This window comes from Equus przewalskii, chromosome 19 (assembly GCF_037783145.1).
Source record: "Equus przewalskii isolate Varuska chromosome 19, EquPr2, whole genome shotgun sequence".
Taxonomy (NCBI): domain Eukaryota; kingdom Metazoa; phylum Chordata; class Mammalia; order Perissodactyla; family Equidae; genus Equus; species Equus przewalskii.
In genome coordinates, this window is record NC_091849.1 from 13,189,461 (window position 1) to 13,208,671 (window position 19,211).

The window sequence follows — 19,211 nt, forward strand, 5'->3', positions numbered from 1 at the left end:
AGTATATAGCATCCATTTTTAAGGACAGGTTTGACAGGAGTGAGAGAGAACAGGAGTTATGACATAATTTTAGGGACTTGAGAAGAGTCCAGGGGGTAGAGTCAAGACAGAACCTCAACAAAAACTTTATCTCCTTCACGATTTTGCCTGGCACTCAACCGCACCTTCCACATATCTACTGATCCGTTTTTGGCTGACCCTCTTGATAACCAAGCTGAGATGCTGCAAGAATCTGGAGTGCCTCCTAAAATGCCCTGAAAGCCTAAATCCTGTCCAATTTGCTTATCATTTTGAGGACATTTTATTATAGTCTAGCTTTTGAAAATTGTTGATCCAATTGTAACGTGCACATTTGATCACTCACGTGCACCTCCGGGCTGTGAGCTCTCAGGAACTGTCGGTGCCCAGTCCTCAGTAGGGTTGTTAGTCAATGGTGGGTAGATTGGTGGATGAAAGAAGGAAAAGGAAAGTTAGGGTCCTTGTGACTTGATGATCTCACCCAGGGCTCGCAACCTCAGAGACCCACAAGGGCCAAGAGTGATTGGAAAGGAAGAAAGCAGGACAGATGTCACCGTGCTCACACGTCGTATCTGAGCGGGTGCTGGGGACTGGGCTTACTGGGACCCACACGCCCTATCTACAGGCATTCAGATAAGAAAAAACTGTAACCTCTGAGCATCCAAGGAAAACTTGGAGAGTCAAATCCAGCCCACCAGACGCCAGTTTACAGCTTCTGACTAGTAGAGTGTTATGGTTGTCGTAGACAGAATATTTGTACCCCCAAAGATGTCCATGTCCTAATCCCCAAACCTATGAATATGTAACTTTTCAAGGCAAAAAGGACTCTTCAGCTGTGATTAAATTAAGGATCTCACAATGAAGGGATTATCCTGGATTATCTGGATGAACACAGTGTAATCACAAGAGTCCTTATAAGTGGAAGGCAGGAGGGTCAAAGTCAGAGAGAGATTGGAAGATACTATACTGCTGGCTTAGAAGAGGCACAGGGAGTGCAGGCAGCCTCTAGAAGCTGAAAAAGGCAAGGGAACAGAGTCTCTCCTTCCAGAAGGAACGCAGCTCTGTTGACACCTTGATTTTAACACAGTGAAACATATTTCGGAATTCTGACTGCCACAACTGTAAGATAATAAATTTGTGTTGTTTTAAGCCACTCAGTTTGTGGTAATTTGTTAGAGCAGCAATAGGAAACAAATAACAGTGGTTAAGAGTCTTCAGACTATAGAGACAGAAGGCCTGGGTTTCAGTCTTGGCTCTGTCACTTGCTAGCTGTGTGACCTGGGGCAAGGAAGGCAATGTTTTGTGCCTCAGTTTTCCCATTTGTATGATGGAAATGTTGATGGTACTACCTCAAGGGGCTGCTATGAAGATGAAGTGAATTAACATACATACCATTCTTACAACTATGCCTGCACATTATAGGCATTAAATCAACCTTAGCTTATTAAATTGCAGTTGTGCATTGCTTAACAATGGAGATACATTCTGAAAAATGCATCATTAAGCGATTTTGTGTTGTGCAAAACATCATAGCGTGAACTTACACAAACCTGGATGATATAGCCTACTGCACCTCTAGGTTATATGGTACTAATCTAATGGGACCACCATTGTATTTGTGGCCTGTCATTGACCAAAACATCATTATGTGGTACATGACTGTGCTGTTTATTATTTGCAGAGAAAAGAACATAGGCCCAGAGGGGTCCAGTACCTTCTCCAAGGACAGTAGGTACAGAGCAGAGCAGAGCAGGACTAGAATGCAGCCCCCCTAAGTTCTGAGCTGTTTAGTGCTTTGTCATTACAATGCCACAATATCATTTTCCTACCTAATCTCATTTCAAAGTCAAAACAGCTAATTACAGCACATCCCCTTCGGGAGGGCTTAGCTAGATTTCATACCTATGCTTAGCCTTTATGTTCTCAGATCCTTTCATGAGAAATGAAACATAGAGGGCCTCATTTGAAATCATGTGTGTTTGACTGTAAGGCTGCCTAGTTAATAGCAGAGTTTTCTCTGGTTATAGTGCAGCCACTCATTGTTTTGTCTCCTCCAAACATGACCCATAAGAAAAACAAAAAGCAAAAGGCCAGCACAGAACCAGGCAACACATCTGGTAGTGGAATAAATGGGCTGCTCGGCACAAGCCAGAGGGCAAACGTTCTGGGGACACTTGTGGGGGTACAACATTGGCCCTGTTTCCAAGATGCAAGCTCCACCTTGAATCCGAAGGGGTTTTTCAAAACATGCTGCCCCCAAAACCCTAGCTTCATTTTAAAGCCTGGGTCTTATAAAGGTGCCATAAGCGGTCCCATAAGGGTGGCTGTGCATCCCTATAAAAGAAACAAGTATTCTTGAAAATAAATTGAAAGGTGAGGCCTAGCCTCTAAGACGCTCATTCCCGGTGGAGTCAGTAGCTGCATTCCAGACCTATGACATCAATTTGCTCAGTCCTGTAATCTCAAGTTTCCTCCTACAGTATGAGATTGGTATTTTAGAAAGGACTTAAAGACTGCTGAGTCCAAATTTAGAACCTCCAATATTGTAAATTTCCAAATACACAGCTGGCCCTTATCAATGGGGATAAATAATGCCATAATGGGATGTTTTGAGGAGAAAATGACTAATGAATGTGAAAATGTTCTTAGAAACTTAAAAACACCTTGGAACAATTCCCAGCAGTTTCCAGGGTGCTATAAATTTTACAGACATATATCTGACCAAAAATCTTTTCTCTGGCATTAAGTCTGTTCCCTATCTATAGCATAGACGGTGATGAAATTGGGGTAGCACAGATCAGTTGTTTTCTGGCCCAGGGCAATAAAGAGAACTAAAGTGAGAGTAAGCATTGAATTTAAAATATTTATACTTGGTGACTCCACGGACTTTATATTTCCACTCTAGCTCTCTCTTCAGATTCCATGATGCCAACTGTGGACACTAGTTGCCGATATTTGGGAAGGGCCTGCAACTTCTGCCACTAGGAGAGCACTCCTTCCACCTCTTAGGTCCCAGTGGAGGACTCTGAGAAGCCTCAGACTCCTCCTACCATTTTCTCATCTCACACACACCTCATTCCAATGGGTGAAGCAAAATGCTGAATAATTGCAGGGTTGTTAAGTAATTTCCAAGAACTTCAAAAATGCACTGTGAGTGCTGAGGCCCATTGTTTTTGTGTTGATCATTCCTGGAACTTTGTATAGGCATACAAGCATGTAATTCTCCTCTTTGGTGCCCTCCTCGTTCTCTGGAGATTTCTATCACTATGGGGTGCCCATCCGTTGTCTGTCCCCACCCCCTTCTGTTGCATCATAGCAGGTTCGTGCCCCTGCTATGATGTTTCACTTGTTATGACTAAATTATATGCCCAGTATCAGGAGTGTCATTTCTGTTCTTGTTCATTTGTCATTCCATGTCTAATAAGGCTCTGGTGGTAATGGGTGGGGACGAGAAGAAGAGCAGCTATTGTTCTTTGCAGACAGACGCGCTCTCCCATGTCTCCCTGGGGCCATGAGCCTCTTTGTGTTCCAACTGGGTCTGCACAATCAGGGCAAGAAGCAACCTCTAACCTCAGGGTGGGGGAGAAAGGCAGAGGCCACGTTCCTGGAGTTAGGAGGCCACAAGGAAAGAAAGGGACTTCTGTGAAGAGACGAGTCCACTTGCCTTGAGGCACCGGAGGAGCAGGGCTGGGGAGGGGCCAACGAAGTGAGGAAGGCGGAGGGTCAGCTCAGCGTGACATGACGCATGGTGCCTTTCCTGGGGTTGAATTTGAGGAACCGAGGAGGCGGTGGTAGTGAGAGTCAGTCTTTCAGAGCACAGGATGGAACAAGAACTCCGGCCACTGACTCTGTCTCATGTATCTACAAGGGCTGAGGAGATTAATGACCCAAGGAGGATGTGATATGGTCCAAAAACTTCTCCTGGATTTTTTCCGCAGGCGCCTGAGCCAGAGGCCAACTGCAGAGGAATTGGAGCAGAGGAACATTTTGAAACGTAAGTGACTAAGCCCATGGCAATCGCTGATGTAGTGGGTGGCTTTGGTTAGTATTTAATTGTGGGCCACAAGGGTTCTGCCTTGTGCCTGTGTGGAAATGATTGAGAATCCCTCTGATGGTTGAGGCTTCATCCTTGCGTGTTAGAACATACAAGACAACCTCCCCATTGAGAAGGCAAATTCTCATCTACTTGGCTCCCTAGAAGCTCACGGACCGGAAGAGGAACCTTCCCTTTAGTGGGCTGTAAGGTCAGAGAAACTGAAAAATTACAGAGAAATTATTATTAAATGATTTGGAGGAGAGTTAGGTCACCTTTAAGCCAAAATTGGCTTAAAAACAGCAAATACTCTATTGATGGCTAAAATAAGGCAAATAAGCCATTTGAAAACTGGGCCTTAGAAAACATGACTTTCCATTGCAGCTGGCTGCTGTTGATAAAATTCCCCTTCTCTTTTGAACGTTAAAGTCTAAGAAAGCAATTCCAAGTGGAAATGCTCCGTGTCCATCTCTCAGGACTCCCACAACTGGGCCATGGTATGCCGGCCTGATGCTCTCATTCAAGAAAAACTCAGAACTGCCACTGTGCCTGTGGACAGAAAACATAAATGAGCCTCTTGTTTGGTTCAGGACACAGAGATATTTGAATATGTACAGAGAATCCATTTGGTGCTTAAAATATATATGTATAAAATATACAAATTAAACCTCTCGTGGACATCAGTATGCCTCAGTTTAGTGGGAGATAGTCAATAATTAAAAATAAAACCTCTCTGCTCACATCTGCTCCATCATTACTGCCACTCTCACCCACGCTTTCCTCAAGATGGTCAACAAATAGTACTTTTAGTTTAATTCATGGCCCTTTTCTCCCCACACACACACCCTTTTCTAATTCCTCTCCGGCATAGAGAAATATCTGCTGTGCAGAGTTTCATAGAAATGCTATGCACGCGCACACACCCCAAGCACATGAAACCTCAGTTTGAGTGGCTGGGTATTTCCACTTAAACCAAACTAAAGCGTTCTTGATTTTACGTTTTTACCCGTCCTCGTTGTGGTCTTGTGACTTGGTCAGCACTGAATGGTTTGCTGAGAGTGAGCTGCGAACTTCCCCCAGGGAAGGCTGCGGTGGGAGGTTTGTCGTCTGCAGCCTCTCCAGTGTGCCCATCTGTGAACTGTTGGCCTTTATCAACATCCTGCCTGCCTGGGCCAGGCCAGCCGCCACTTCCCCAACTCTCAGCGGTGTTATTTTCAGGATTGGCCTTCCTCAGTTCTGAGGGCACCTCATGTATATCCTAGGTCTCTAGGAATTCGTCTATATATTTTTTCTAACCAAGGGATGCCCATAAAAGTTTCTAAGCTTAATATGCTACAAAGTGGGTTAGAACTTTTTCAGATGATTCCCCTGATCAGGGAAGCACTTGGCCTGTGTGATGTCTCCCTTTCTGCCCCAATCTGATACCTGGTCCATTATAATCTTTCCACTATTCAAGAGAAAGAAAAACAGAAAGGTGTCCATTTATCCCTAAAATCAGAAATCGGGTGCATGTGCTTCCTTCTGTCTCTGCCACTTCACCCCCCGCGCGTGCCTAACACCGATCTGTCATCTTCTGAAGGAATCTCTGTATAATTTACTCAGGGGGCCGCACTGTACTTGGGGCCTCCAACCTGACTCCTAAACTGAAAGAAGCTGAAAACTTCCGGGCGATTATTCAGATTTCAGAAAATAGTGCTCCTCTCAGCAGGGGCGAGGGTTTTAGAAAGAGAAGATATAAAGTCCCCAGCTCCCGTCTGGCTTCCTGAAGGCCCCAGCCCCCACTTCTTGCTTGCCCAGATCCGTGGGAGATCACAGGCAGTGGCCTCGTGGTAGGCGTTGATTGCCATCCAGAAACACTGAGATCTCAGAGACAGTTGCTTAAGTCTAGTAAGCCTGGGGGCTTAGAGTCAGGGGACCAGAGTGGGCTTAAAAGATTGTCACCTGGTTCCTTTTCGTCCTTTCCCCTCTTCTTTCTTGTCTTGTTCAAACAGCTGCAGATTAAAGAACTGCTTGGCCAAATTCAAACAGGTTGATCATTTCTGTGTCAAAACTTTTTGGAGAGGAACTTATTTTTCCCATTAGTTCTTATTTTTTTCCCTGCATCCTGGAACTTTGTTTTCTTAAATAATTTTTTTTAACCTCGTCTGCTTGTCAAACAAGAAGTGTTTAGTGGTATAAGAAAACACCTCAAGCCGTGTATTCTAAAACTTATTTTCTGGGCTTTCGGTCATTTGAGAAACCATCTCTCTGAGGATACTGGAGAGTGGTACACAGAGACGTCATCCTTGGGTGATGGAGCTTGAGAGGCTGCCTCTGGCTCCCAGCCCCACCCTGCCCAGCCCAGGTGGCACTTGCTTTGTTCAGCAGCCAATGAGACACTGTGCACGTTTGAGCACATAATGAGCTCACTCTGATGGTGGTAGCAGATGATGACAACGTTGTGGGCCTTTCTTGGCCTGTCCTCCCAGTTGCCTAATGGGGTTGTCTTGGTACCCTCAGCCTGAGAATTCATGACCTTGCGTTTGTAAATGGCTTTGAACTAAAGGTATAGATGCCATGGGTGGTAGCTTGGGGCCCTGCCCCTCAGAGGGACCAAAGAAAGGCCCATCAGAGATGAAGGCTCTGTGCTTGGTCACAGAATGCTGACCTTCATGGCTGGGAAAGGGGGCCTGTAGGATGAGGAGGCCCCGACTAGAGTCTGAGGCCAGTAACCCGTAATGAGGAGGAGGGCCGGCCCCAAGCAAAACATGACAGGGGAAGAGGCAGCGTGTTCTAGTGAGAGAACTGTTTGTCTGACTAACTAGCCGTGTAGGGTGTGACCAGCCACTTCACTCCCCTGGGCTTTCACATCCTCATTTACAAACAGTGGTAGACTAGGTGGTCTCTCGGCCTTTTATGGTCCTAATAGCCTGTGAGTCTATACATTTTAATCAAGTGTCTTGCCCTGCCTCCTGGGCACCCACCATCCAGACTAGACGTTTCCTCCCATCCTCCCTCCCACCTGCAAATACACCTGTCTGGGGTCTCCCTTCTTCTGGGTCTTGCTGTCTGCCTCCCGATTTACCTCCGATAGATTAGTTCATACTAAGATATTAATGGCTGACTAGTTTAATGGGTTTTATCCAAGAGAATTTGCATATTTAAAGGGAACTCTGGGAGGGAGAGAGGATTTTTAAATCCACAGGAAAGAGCTCTCACGTTGGGGTTTGGAGCACTGTGGGGCCAACTGCAGCAGGGACCTCTGGGGACCTTGGCCCACTGAAGGATGTGGGCATTTCTTGTGCTGCCCCCATACAGGATCCTGAGCCCCAAAGGCAGGCAGAGCAGCAGCCAATTCGTGCCCCTGGGGGTTTCACTCAAGGGCCTGAGTTCTGCTCTCACCTGCCAGCATCCCTTCTAGTGGGAGGTGTTGCCACCGGCAGCGTGAGTTGGGTGTGGTTGTGTTTGCTGCTGTGAGAGCTGGCAGGGAGGGGCAGGGCGGGACCCCACTTCTGTGCACAGGGGCTTCCCTCTTTTAAAGATCTGTCCTGTACTGAGGTAGCTGGATTGCAAGTGTGCACTGATAACGATAAGTTAAGTTATTGAAACATCATCTAATAACAGTGATTTCAAAATGGGAGAACGAGTGCCCGGGGTGCTCTTAATGCACCCTATGCCAGATCAACTGGAAGCAGCTTCCTTGTCCTAATGCCATTCTAAATTCAGTGGGTGAGAATCACAGGCCTTCTTTGGCACAGGTTGACTTCCGTGATTTCCTTCAAGCTAGACAATGTAATGCTTATATCCATGCTTCCCTTCCAAGGCCCAGAAGGAAAGTGATGTACCTGAGGTCGTTCAGGTAGCTTAAAGGAGAAACAAGCCCACGTTGTCTGCCCCACAGATCTCTGCTCTCTTCCCCAGGTCTTTTACCTATGGCTCTATAAACATCTGATGAATAACTCACCCCACATATTAAACTGAGAACGTTTAGGCTCGCAGTCTGCTCTGAGACACTCCTTAAAAGTCTAGATGCAGGCAGTTGTATCCCACGCTCTGGCCTCACACGTGTTCTGTGGACTTCTTGGAAGATTCAAAGAATTAATGGAATCAGGGCTTGCGAAAGGTGAGCGTTTTGAAATTCCTCTTCCTGCAGCCAGCCTTGCGTTTGGCAGTAGCTGTGCCTCCTTTTGTTCCTGCAGCAGGTGACAGGCAACCCCGAGGGGCCAGTCTTCTGTTCTACCCCACAGTGCACCAGACACAAGGCCGCATCACAATGAGCCCCCTTCAGTTGCCATGAGGCTCCAGGCAGAGCTGAGCGAGGCCCAAGGCTTGTCCAAAGAAGGGAGCCTCACCTCTCCCCAGATGCCCTTGTCACTCCTAACAGCACCCCCACGCCTTTAGGACCCACCTCCTTGCGTCTTGGCCACATTTCTCAACTCAGCATTTCCTGAGACTTGAAACCCCAGGTGACATAAAGAAAACAGAATAAGGTCAACCTGCTCATCACCAATTTGAAATAGTGGAGGCAGTTTGGGAAGCACCCCCGCAACAGAAGGGTGGCCGGGACAGGGACAGGAGCTCTCTCTTCCCCCTTGCAAACTGTGGGGTGCTTGGCCTAGAGCCTGCAAAGGTTCAGGGATGTACCTGTGTGCCACGCTGTTTAGCAAAATCAAAAGCATCTTAAATGTTTCTTTCAGCTCGGAATGAACAAGAGGAACAAGAGGAGAAAAGAGAGATCAAGAGGAGGCTAACTCGAAAGGTGAGGTGGTGCTCCGTGCCTCCAGAGCCGGGCCAGGGGAAGGTGGGCCACCCTCCGCTCCTGCGCCCCCTCTTTGTCGCTCAGCTGCCTGGCCCGTTGGAGGCAACATTAGTGGTTCCAGTCCTCGAGTGTCAGAGCGTGCAGCTCTCCCGCCTCCACAGGACCTCTCCAGGGGACAGTGTTCCACTCAGTTTCATGACCTTCAGTCCCTTTGACTGGTGACAATCTATGTTACTTGATTTTGTGACACTCACCTACTCCAAGCAACTTGATGTCAGGTGAATTATATTTTCAGTTACAGTGAACATTTTATTTTTAAAACTTCACTCTAACCCCATTAAGCAATTGGAAATTTACTATCAAAATCAATAGTTCAGGGGCCGGTCTGGTAGCATAGTGGTTAAGTTCACGCACTCTGCTTTGGCAGCCCGGGGTTTGTGGGTTTGGATCTTGATCATGGACCTACACACCGCTCATCAAGCCATGCTGTGGAGGCATCCCACATGCAGAATGGAGAAAGATTGGCACAGATGTTAGCTCAGGGACAATCTTCCTTACCAAAAAAAGAAAAAAAAATCAGTAGTTCAAATATAAGTAGTTATTTACTAGGACCCTGGGAAAGCATGCATGTTCCTTGTCTCCCTGATACGATTTCTTACCTATTCCCTAGGAGCTATTTGACTTTATTATGCAAAATCCAATTTGAATTACTGAATTAGGAGAATGCCAAAAGTACTAATAAATGTAATGAAGATGTTTGAAAAGCACTTAGATAAAAGTCATAAAGCCAGAATTCTTATATGTTTTTAACCCCCAAAATAGATGGCTTAGCAATGCAGTGTAGCCCCAAATGATTTTAATTCTATATGAGTGGCCTCTTCAATAATAAACTCTTATTTGAGGCCATTCTTGGAGGATATTGACAAGTTTAATTAATTGATGACACATAAGATAAATACTCTATTCTGTCTGACTAGAGTGTTTTCAATCAGCGTCCTACAGTGACTATCTTGAGAGAAAGATACTCAAATCTTAGAGACAGTTAGGAGACCCATTAAAATTAATTTTAAAAGGTTTATTAATGGATTTTTCTCCCTAGAAATACTATGCAGAGGAAGAAATTCAGAGATCCTAAAATATCATACCAATTATTAAGGTGATGATTTGTGCTCCTCAACACTTTCTCTCCCTTAGAGTGTCCCATACATCTGGTGACAAGCCAAATGCCATCCCAATTAAAAGGAGTAGGATAAACAAGTCCCTGAAAGGCAAGTGACACCTGGTGTCCCCCTGGTGGGGACTAGAATAAGAGCTCAGTGACCTCACTTCATCAGGCACCCTCACCCCTGTCAGGGCCTGATGCTTACACCCTTGAGACTGCTCAGTCTTTGGATGTGGGGCATCCTTTCTCCCAAGACTGAGCAGTGAGAAAATCGGGGAAAGGCATCAGGTTGTTCTAAGTGTGTCTTTGAAATGACAGGTTTCAAAAGGAGGCTGGTGCTACCCCCTCATGTCTGACATAGAAAGGTCTAGACATTCAGAAAAATTCTCAGATTTTCATAAAGTTCCTTAGTGTTGATTGCTGGGACCCCAAAATTGTCCTAAACTTTATGGTTTCTTACTAAAAACTAGTCATAGGAAAATACTTAGATATGTATTTAATTCTTATCTCTTTAAGAAAGGTATATGATTTTGCAGAGAAAACCTTGGCTAATTGATTATTTGGCAGGAGAGGGAGAGAGAGGAGAGTTCCCTCCCACACAACTCCCCTAGGATAGAGGATGCTAGGGATAAGCACCCCCAAATGGCCCCTAGTTTTTGCAGGCCTTCAAGACAAGATAAATGCCTCTTCCTCCTCCTGGTTACCTCTCCTTCCTTCTCCCAGGAAAACGGCCTTGTGATTTCAGCGTTTGCCCTCCCCTGGGACTGGCTTGGTGAATTAGAATTCATGAGCTTGAGTGAAGGGATAACTGTTAATAAGGGAGAGACTGGGGGAAGCTTTCACAGAGATGTGGTGCCAGCCAGCAGTTGGGGAATCCCTGTCACCTCCTGGCTCTGGGCAAGTTCTCTTCCTCTTGAGCCTTTATCATACCAAGACCAGATGCCACTGATGGTGGCTGCTGCTCAGTTACTTCCCCTCAGCCCGAAGATTTCCTCAATATGGTTCTAATTAATTTTAATGTATTGAGAAAAATAAAACACAGTAGCTGCTGCTGAGAGCAACAGACCAGTCATTTTCTTTAGCCAAATTGAGACTAAGCTAAAAAGTATATGCTTTCTGTTTTAATAAATCCCTGCCTCCCCCTCCCCCAAAAATGCTAGCTAGCTAAATGGATGGACGGATGGGAGGAAGTGAGGAAGGAAGAAAGGAAGGAAGGGGGGTAGGTGGGAATGAGGGAGGGAGGAAATGCACTTGGGTTGGGTTGTATTAATAGTGGAATTTGGGTCTCAGTTTACTCTTTTGTTGAGTATTTGGTTGTAAATGATGTTATTGCTGCCATAGATTGAAACATAATGCTGCCAACTCCTGCACCCCACCCCTTCTTCCACCCAATCATCCCCAGACAACCAACTTTGGCCACAAAGATCATTTCCTTAGCGTCCGAGGAAGGACTTTGGGTTCATGTGCCCGGAGGGCCACATCCAGCGGTGAGCCTGAGGCACATCTCCTGGGCCCCATGTGTTCAGGGGCGTGAGCCCACGTGCACAAAGAAGAGTCCTGGCAGCCGTTGGTTGGTTGGTTCGCACACCAGCTGAGACTCACCCAGCAGAAGTCAGTCCCCCCAACACTCACTGCCTCATACCACTTGGGCTAGTGCCTTATCGACTGGGAGAGGCTGTGTCTAAGGCCCACACAGGATTCAGGCATGAAAAATCATCCCTGACCTTCAGAGCTAGTTTTCTAAGTTCACTCCAGACTCTGCCACAGGCAGTAAACTCCAGATCATGATTTCCAGAAATATAAACTAGAAATTCCATGCTTAACAACCTTTCTCACGTCATGGTGCACTTAAAAATGAATACTATTTATCTAACACCCCAGGGTAAACCTTGCTAGTCCTTAGAAACACAAACTGGGATGAATTTGAATAGGAGTCCTTATTTGTCTGGGGTAAATAGGGTAAACATTAAATGTTTGTATATATTTTAAAGGTAGTACAAAAGCTCCCTGCACTCACATTTTGGGAAACACATTCTGGAGTCAGGATGGGCCGCCATTTTTGTTTATAGCAACCCCACCTACTGAGCCTGGGAAATCTGTGGTTTCCTGCTACAGGCCACCACTGATGCCAAAATGTCCTGTCCCAGGCAAACCAGGGCCACCTCAGGACAGACTGGAACCACTTTGAGGGGGAACTACACACAGTCTAGGCAAGTGGACCAGTAGTGGCACAGTCTGGTTGGCCTCTGATCTCCAGATCTTCCCACCATTGGCCAAGGGGGAGCTGCACGCTGCCTTGGTCCTGTCCAGAGACTAGCAGTACCCATCACCATTCTATTTAATACCAGCCAAGCAATCATCTAATTATGCTGTTCCATTGTAGGCTAGTTGGCAGCAAGTTGGAACATTCTGGCACCAGCCAAAGGTGTATGGCAGCTGCATGATACAGAGTCAAAACAGCCAGGGTAGTTTGGAATCACTTGTGTGTGTTTGTTTTAGAGGCCTTTGTGGTAAGATTCTATCTGACTGCATCTTCTATTAATAGAATTAAATACAGTCTAGGGCTTGGAGGAGAAATTGCTTTTAAATAACATCAGTTAAACATGAAATGACAGCATCCTAAAGAGAGAGCAACTGTGTTGCTCCAGAAGAAATAAACCTAGTGACAGGAAGAGATAATAGAAATGTCAGCCTGTGTTGTTCAAGTACAAAGGAAGGGTGCTGGTGGGTGACACTGGAAGGTGGTTAAATAAATATGAATTTTCCTTTTACTTGTTTCATTCACCACAGACCCACCCAGAAGGCCCATCCCGGGTCTTCCTTGGCATACATGCATTTGTGGACTCATCTTTCATTTGGAGTTCTTGAGGAGCGGAGTCTCTTCTGACCTCATAAATCAACATATTCCCGTTTCTGCATACCCCAGAGTTTGTGTCCTGTTTGCTCACACACTTTTTTGTGTCTAAAACACACACATGTGTTAAAATGATTTACAAACTCATCTTTCAGAGAGCACTAAATCTGACACACAGATGTAGACTCACAAATCCAAGATGTGACAAAATCATTGTAAGATTCCTGTCACCTGATGGCAGAAGTAAGACAGTCACGGGAAAATCCATAACGGACACCCACACGCACATACAGAGACGAGCTGCTGGTAGAGACCCAGACACTGCACTGTTATTAAGAAAGAGACAGCCTGGCTGTCTATCTGGATAGGCCTGGAGGTAGTTCAAGGGATAATAAAGCTCTTCCTTAGAGTTCTGGAAAAGTCCCAGGTCCAGGAGTCAGGAGCCCCGGGTCCCCACCTGAGCCCTGTCCCTTGCTCGCTGGGTGGTCTCTCTGCTGCCTCTCGGGACCTCATTTTCCACACCTATCAATTCCCGGACAGACCAAGCGATCTAAGCTTCTCTAGTTGACTGCATCTGTCTCCCTCCCTCCCTGCAGCTCAGCCAAAGGCCCACAGTGGAAGAACTTCGGGAAAGGAAGATCCTCATCCGCTTCAGCGACTATGTGGAGGTGGCTGACGCTCAGGACTATGACCGCAGGGCCGACAAGCCGTGGACCCGCCTCACCGCTGCCGACAAAGTAAGCAGAGGGGCGAGGAGAGGGGGCGGCCAGTCCTCATGCTTTGGTTTGCCCCCATAGTGGCTTTCTCACTCACTGCTGGGGAGCCTGTATTGAGATCAGCAGCCAAGCCGTGGTCACAGTCTCGGTAATGGGGCATGAAGTGCCCGCTGGGCAGGCTGACAGAGCTGCTTCCCGACACCTTTCCCCAAGGGCTCCAGATGATCTGTGGGTAGGTCACTGAATTGATTCCTCACTGCTCTGGAGAAGGCACAAGACAGACACGTAAAATTGTGCTGCTTTACAGGAGGAGGAAAGGCAGCGTGAGAGCCTGTGCCGGAAAAACAGAATAGCACTGTCTGGGCACAGAGCAGTTCAAGAGCGCGGGCTCCTGGCTCATCACAGACCTCCTGTGCAGAGGACACTGTCCTCGGCACCCAGCGCGGCTTCGAAAAACTAAAGGAGACAAAGTCGCTGTGTTTGCAGTTCTCGTAACCTAATGGGAGAAGTAGGACACAAATCACAGAGACAGCGAGACCTGCCTCGCTACACAGAACTCTGATCGATTTGGAAAACAAAGACTAATAATAATCGGAGGCTGAGCTTGTTTTAGAAGAAATGCAGTGATGCCAACGATAAGTCATTCTCATCTGTCCATTGGACCATGTATCAAAACGAACCTCTGCATGGTAATCCTTTGTGATTCTAGTCCAGTCACCATGAGGAACTGGAGAGCTAAGGCCCTTTTTTAAAAAAGTCTAAAATAATGACTGTCCAATGTGCAAGTGACAATGAGGAGACTCTGGGGTACACTTAAGGGCCTTCCCCTGGAGGCCTGCTTTTGCCTCCTCCATTCTGGGGGCCAGTGGCCTCCTTACACGGGATACAGGAGGTGGTCTACAGCACAACCTCTGGCAGGATCCAGAAATTGCAGGAAACGGGAGCACAGGGAAGCTACTGTTCTTGGGTGGGACTGATGTGGCCAGAGGCAGAGAGACCTCCCAGAAATGCCTCTCACATGCTGGGTCAACCCCACAGATCCTAATGAATGGAAAACTCCACCCTCGTCTTAAACCTAGCACTGATCTCTTCCCTGTACAGGAATTTGTGGTGAGCGACCCCAGGAACTGCCACCACCATGCACAGGACAGACAGACGCAGTCCAGCAGGCAGTGTGTCATGTAAATGTGAACAAGGAAGGGGCCCTGGCCTTGTTCGCTGATGTTCACACTTTGACTGCAGCCTCCTTCCTTACCAAGGATGAGGGTGTCAGCACATGTCAAGGGAACGTACGAGATGTCTCCACATGCACGAGTTCTGAGTAGCTGTTAGGCAGGGATCCATCCAGTTCTCAAAGGCTGCTGGGGACAGAAGAACAGGAAGGGGTTCCCCCCTGAAGTTGATAAACAGGCACTTAAACCCGAGGATGCCTTCTTTCCCCAGGGGGAGCCACTCTGCTCCTACGTAAAGACTTTTCCATCCTCAGACTCTCGGTGCCTCGATATGTTCCCATCGAGCGAATATCAACCTTGGAAGGAGCTCTGGGAAAGGGCACATGTTTAACATTGCAGCCCCCGAGGAAGAAGGGAGGTCTTCTTCAACCCCAGAGGTTCTTCTAGTCCAATCCCTCCTCACGTCTCCTTGCGGTCTGATTGCCCAGCCTCCCCGCTCGGCTGCAGCCACATCTGTGAGCATGCTGTAAGGATGCAGTTATTCAGGGTTATCTCAGAATATCTGAGCTTATTCAAAACGTATCCCACACCCTTTATGGTGAAATATATCACCTGAGTCAATACAGTTATAAAAGAGCGAAGGCTTTATCCATCACAGAGAAAGGAGGAGCTCGCCATCTCCCGTTCCCTTAATTTGGTTGGGAAATTTGATCCACTCCTTCTAGAAGTGTCCATCTTGAGGCACCTCTGTGCCTGTGATGAGCTAAGGAAGATGAGAGGTTGACATTTAAATGTGTACTGGGGAGCCCAGGAGTGTGGGGCAGGGGCACACGCACTATGGATGCCTAGCTGGACCAGCTCTGTCAAGACAGGATGACAGAGATGCTCTGAGTGAGAGCCCAGATATCATCATTTGCCATAGACACTTAGGAGGAGGGGGATTCTTAGTAGGTTCTAAAGGATGTCTCAGATGATTTCTTTCCACTCAGTGGAAGAATCCATCTTACACATTTGTATGGCTTTGTCGAAGAAAGAAAATAGTTCAACATAAAATAAAAAGTGAACTTCTTTCCATCTGCCTTCTCTGCATATTCATGGGCTTCTCTTCATTCCAGGCTGCCATTCGAAAGGAGCTCAATGAATTTAAAAGCACTGAAATGGAAGTTCATGAATTGAGTAGACATTTAACAAGGTTAGTATGGAGTTGGGTTTTTCCCCCTCAAATTGTAATATTTAAAACTAAATATTACATACTATTAAATATTACAAACTAAACTATCCAGTCTGCTTCTGGATCACAGGTGGTGTGGTAGGTGCAGTGGGGGAGAAGATAGAAGAAAGGTTGATATGAAGTTCCACTGTGGTTCTTGAAACTAGGGGAAGGAGCAGGAAAGGCCCAGGCTAAAAGCAGCTTTCTGAAAGCCTAGTATTTGTCTGTTTGTTTAGTTTTTTCGTGTTTTTTTTGTTGCTGAGGAAGATTGGCCCTGAGCTAACATCCACAGCCAATCTTCCTCTTTGAGGAAGATTTGTCTGTACCAATCCTCCTCTATTTTGTATGCAGGTTGCCACCACAGCATGGCCACTGATGAGTGGTGTAGGTCCACCCCTGGGAACCGAACCTGGGCCACCAAAGCAGAGCAACCTGAACTTAACCTCTAGGCCACCGGCGCTAGCCCTGAAAGCCTAGTTTTTAACTCATCCAAACTAATGATCTAAGGGCCAGTAGGGCCACTGAAGATCTAAACCCCAAAGTGGGTTTTCATGAAAGCTGAAGCTTAAGAGGAAAGATCATTGCCCCCATTTACAGCCAGTGAGCAGAGGCCAAACCTGGGCAAAATGCCAAATCTGGTACTTCCAAAGTGGGTTCACTTCTGTGATTCTGTATCATCCTCCCAGAGAGTCTCGTATGGTGCTATCTGAGGGGGAACTGATGCATGGAGAGATTTAAGGGGCTTGTATAAGGTCACATGGCTGGTTAGTGATGGAGCCACCGACTGAATTTTCATGACTCTCCCCTTTATGAGCCTTTAGAGGGGCAGTGCCTGGACTCAGACTCGGAGGGTCGAGGGCGGGTTCTCCACCTTGTGCTGAGTCCAGGCTGAGGGCATGGGCTGAGTGCCACCAGGGCCACCCCATGGGGCCCCGAGGAGCTCCAGATTAAACCACTCCAAAAGCCAAGGTGAATCTGGGGGGCCTCAAGGATGGGAGGAGTTCTGTGGGGACGTGCCTTTGGTTGGAGATTTAAAGCTCCCCGTCGCTGTCAGAGATAAGGAATCTGAGGATGGGAAGTTTGGGCTGTTGAACCTGACATCTTTGACAGCCCCTTGGTCTTAATTATTTGTTTTCCCAGGTTCCACCGACCTTAACCGTCGAATTCCTCTTGAGTGCTATGCTGTCTTCAAAACATAAATTTATAAGAACCATAAGTGCTGGTATTTATTCACTTCCCCATCACGATGTAAATCTTCTGAACTGCCTTTTTTAAAAAGAAGAAGAAGAAAAATAAAAGGAAACACAATCAGGATTCTATTTGTGAAAACGCGATGGTGACTGCTCCATGGTCAGAGCTGCTGGGACCACTGCTGGTACCGAACTGTATCCCGTCCCCAGCAGGGCCGAGGGCACCGGCACAGCCTCACTGAAGACTTCCTGGCACTCGGAGCAGCCCTGGTCCTCTGCGGCCAGGCCTGGCAGGTGCCCCATTCAGTTAGGCTCCAGTGAACCTCTTCCTCGAAAATGTCTGTCACCTGAGTCCAAAGAAAGCTGAGGCGGTGGGTTTGGCCTGGGGATGATCGTGCAAAGTAAATGATCTGGTTGGCCTTCTAGACTTGGCCAAACACACTGGCTCCAGGCATGGCATCTGGTTTGGGGGCCCCTTAAGAGAAGCTTGTTGAGAGGGAGCACTGTTTTCAGTTGCCCCTGTCCTTTCTCTCCCTTCAGCCATCATCCACGCAGTGAACAAAAGGGAAGAGCCCTTTTCCGGGGGAGTCTGGTTGACTGCCGGTCCTGACAGTGTGTGCGCTCCAGGTGTGGAAGGCTGGCACTGAGCACCCGTCCTGTCCCCTCCGACTGAGCTGAGCTGCCTTCCAGGAAGCTCTGGTTTAGAAGGGGAAAGTTGTCATCTGTTCAGTTCAAACTAATTGACCCATCATATCAAAAAAGCCAAATGTCACAGGTGATCTTACACACACAGCCAGCCACTGCTAAGGTCCTTCTGTGGTGGTTGTGAGTATGAATGCAAGGGCGTGCGCCTGTTGAGGGCACAAAGGCTGGAGTAAGAAACTGCTTGGCTAATGTTCCTCATTTTCTCTGCGTGCCCCAGGGCCAGTGACTGTATGGCTTGGAAGTTAATGGCCTCTGAGTATAGGACCAGTGCATGCAGGCCAGAAACCATTCCTTAAGGACTGGCTTTCCAGTCACTGATGGACTGGTACTACTTGATAGCCTTCTAGTCTCCTTTTTTTTGTACTGAAGAGTTTCTATGGAGAAGCCCCAGGGTTCAGCATATCCAGAATCGTGCAAACACCAGCCTTGCCTGCAATGCTGTACCTTCCCGCTCCTGTTATCCAGAGAGAATCCTTCCTCTCCCTCATGATGCTGGTGAGAGGCATGATTACACATTTGAGATGTATTTCTAACTGTCCTCCTCACTTGGGACCACAGGAAAGAGGGCTCTGTTGACAGGGCAACACCGAGGGTAGGATGTACAGAGAGAGGAAGGACAACTCCCAAACCCTAACAACTATCTTAATAAGGCCACTGCAGCTGCTTTCGTTTTGTTTTCCTTCCTCACAGAGCTTGTGGGGCCCTCCATCGCAAAGCTCTGCCTGGCCTCCTGCAGTGGTCTCATAGTTACCACGATCTTTCCAGGTGATGGCTCGCGCTCCACCACACATGCCCAGAATTTAGAAAGATGCCAGTTTGGCCTTCACAAAAAAAGAGTTAACCACTCCCCACCCTGAACTGTGGGGGAAGCACGTGACTCTTGGGATGCACACCCATCAATGAGGCCATTTAACGTTCTGCAGGCATGAACTGCTCCTGTGGCCAGCAGTAACCCAGGAGCGGTGCATATTTTGGGGGGAGCTCAGGGCAGCTTTTTAGGCAGTGGCCAGCAGCTGTGGCAAAGCTGTCAGATGCTTTCCTCGCACCCCCTGGAGCGAGCCCGCCACTGCCCACCCCCAGGAGTCCGCCATCACTGGGTCCTTTTTTTCTTTGAATGTTGAATCTCAATAGTTACTGCCGTGGGGAGAGGTATCGTTCAGGGAAAATGTGGTCAGGATTTTAGTGTAGCTGTAAACACCGTCTTCCCAAAAGGCTTACTGACATTTGAATGTGCAAATGGTATGACGAGATGTAGGGCTCTTTCGTTTCACTCCTCTATGGCAGGCACATGTTCCAGGCGGAGGAGCCCGCCTTGCCAGGGGCTGAGTCTGAGCTTTCTCTATCTCACAGCTGTGCGGCAGGTGGCCCGCAGCACCTGGCATGGCAGTCAGGCCTTCCCCTGGCCCAGGAGCG

At 47.4% G+C, this 19,211-nt stretch overlaps 1 protein-coding gene and 1 long non-coding RNA gene across 22 annotated transcripts in view; one reads left to right on the forward strand and one right to left on the reverse strand.

Annotated features, from left to right (window-relative positions):
• PHACTR1 (phosphatase and actin regulator 1) overlaps window positions 1-17,532 on the forward strand; it is a 500,502-nt gene extending 482,970 nt beyond the window's left edge. For all 21 annotated transcript variants that reach the window (XM_070584084.1, XM_070584081.1, XM_070584079.1 and 18 more), the window contains 5 exons: window positions 3,957-4,012; window positions 8,728-8,789; window positions 13,402-13,542; window positions 15,809-15,885; window positions 17,044-17,532. In XM_070584084.1, the coding sequence (XP_070440185.1) occupies window positions 3,957-4,012; window positions 8,728-8,789; window positions 13,402-13,542; window positions 15,809-15,885; window positions 17,044-17,059 (352 nt within the window). In that variant the 3' untranslated portion in view covers window positions 17,060-17,532. The remainder of the gene's footprint in view (window positions 1-3,956; window positions 4,013-8,727; window positions 8,790-13,401; window positions 13,543-15,808; window positions 15,886-17,043) is intronic.
• LOC139077255 (uncharacterized) lies at window positions 1,666-8,280 on the reverse strand. The gene is made up of 2 exons (XR_011529608.1): window positions 7,995-8,280; window positions 1,666-4,600 (listed from the first exon to the last, which is right to left on the reverse strand). It is a non-coding gene; the product is annotated as an uncharacterized lncRNA (long non-coding RNA).
• Window positions 17,533-19,211: the final 1,679 nt, after the last annotated feature.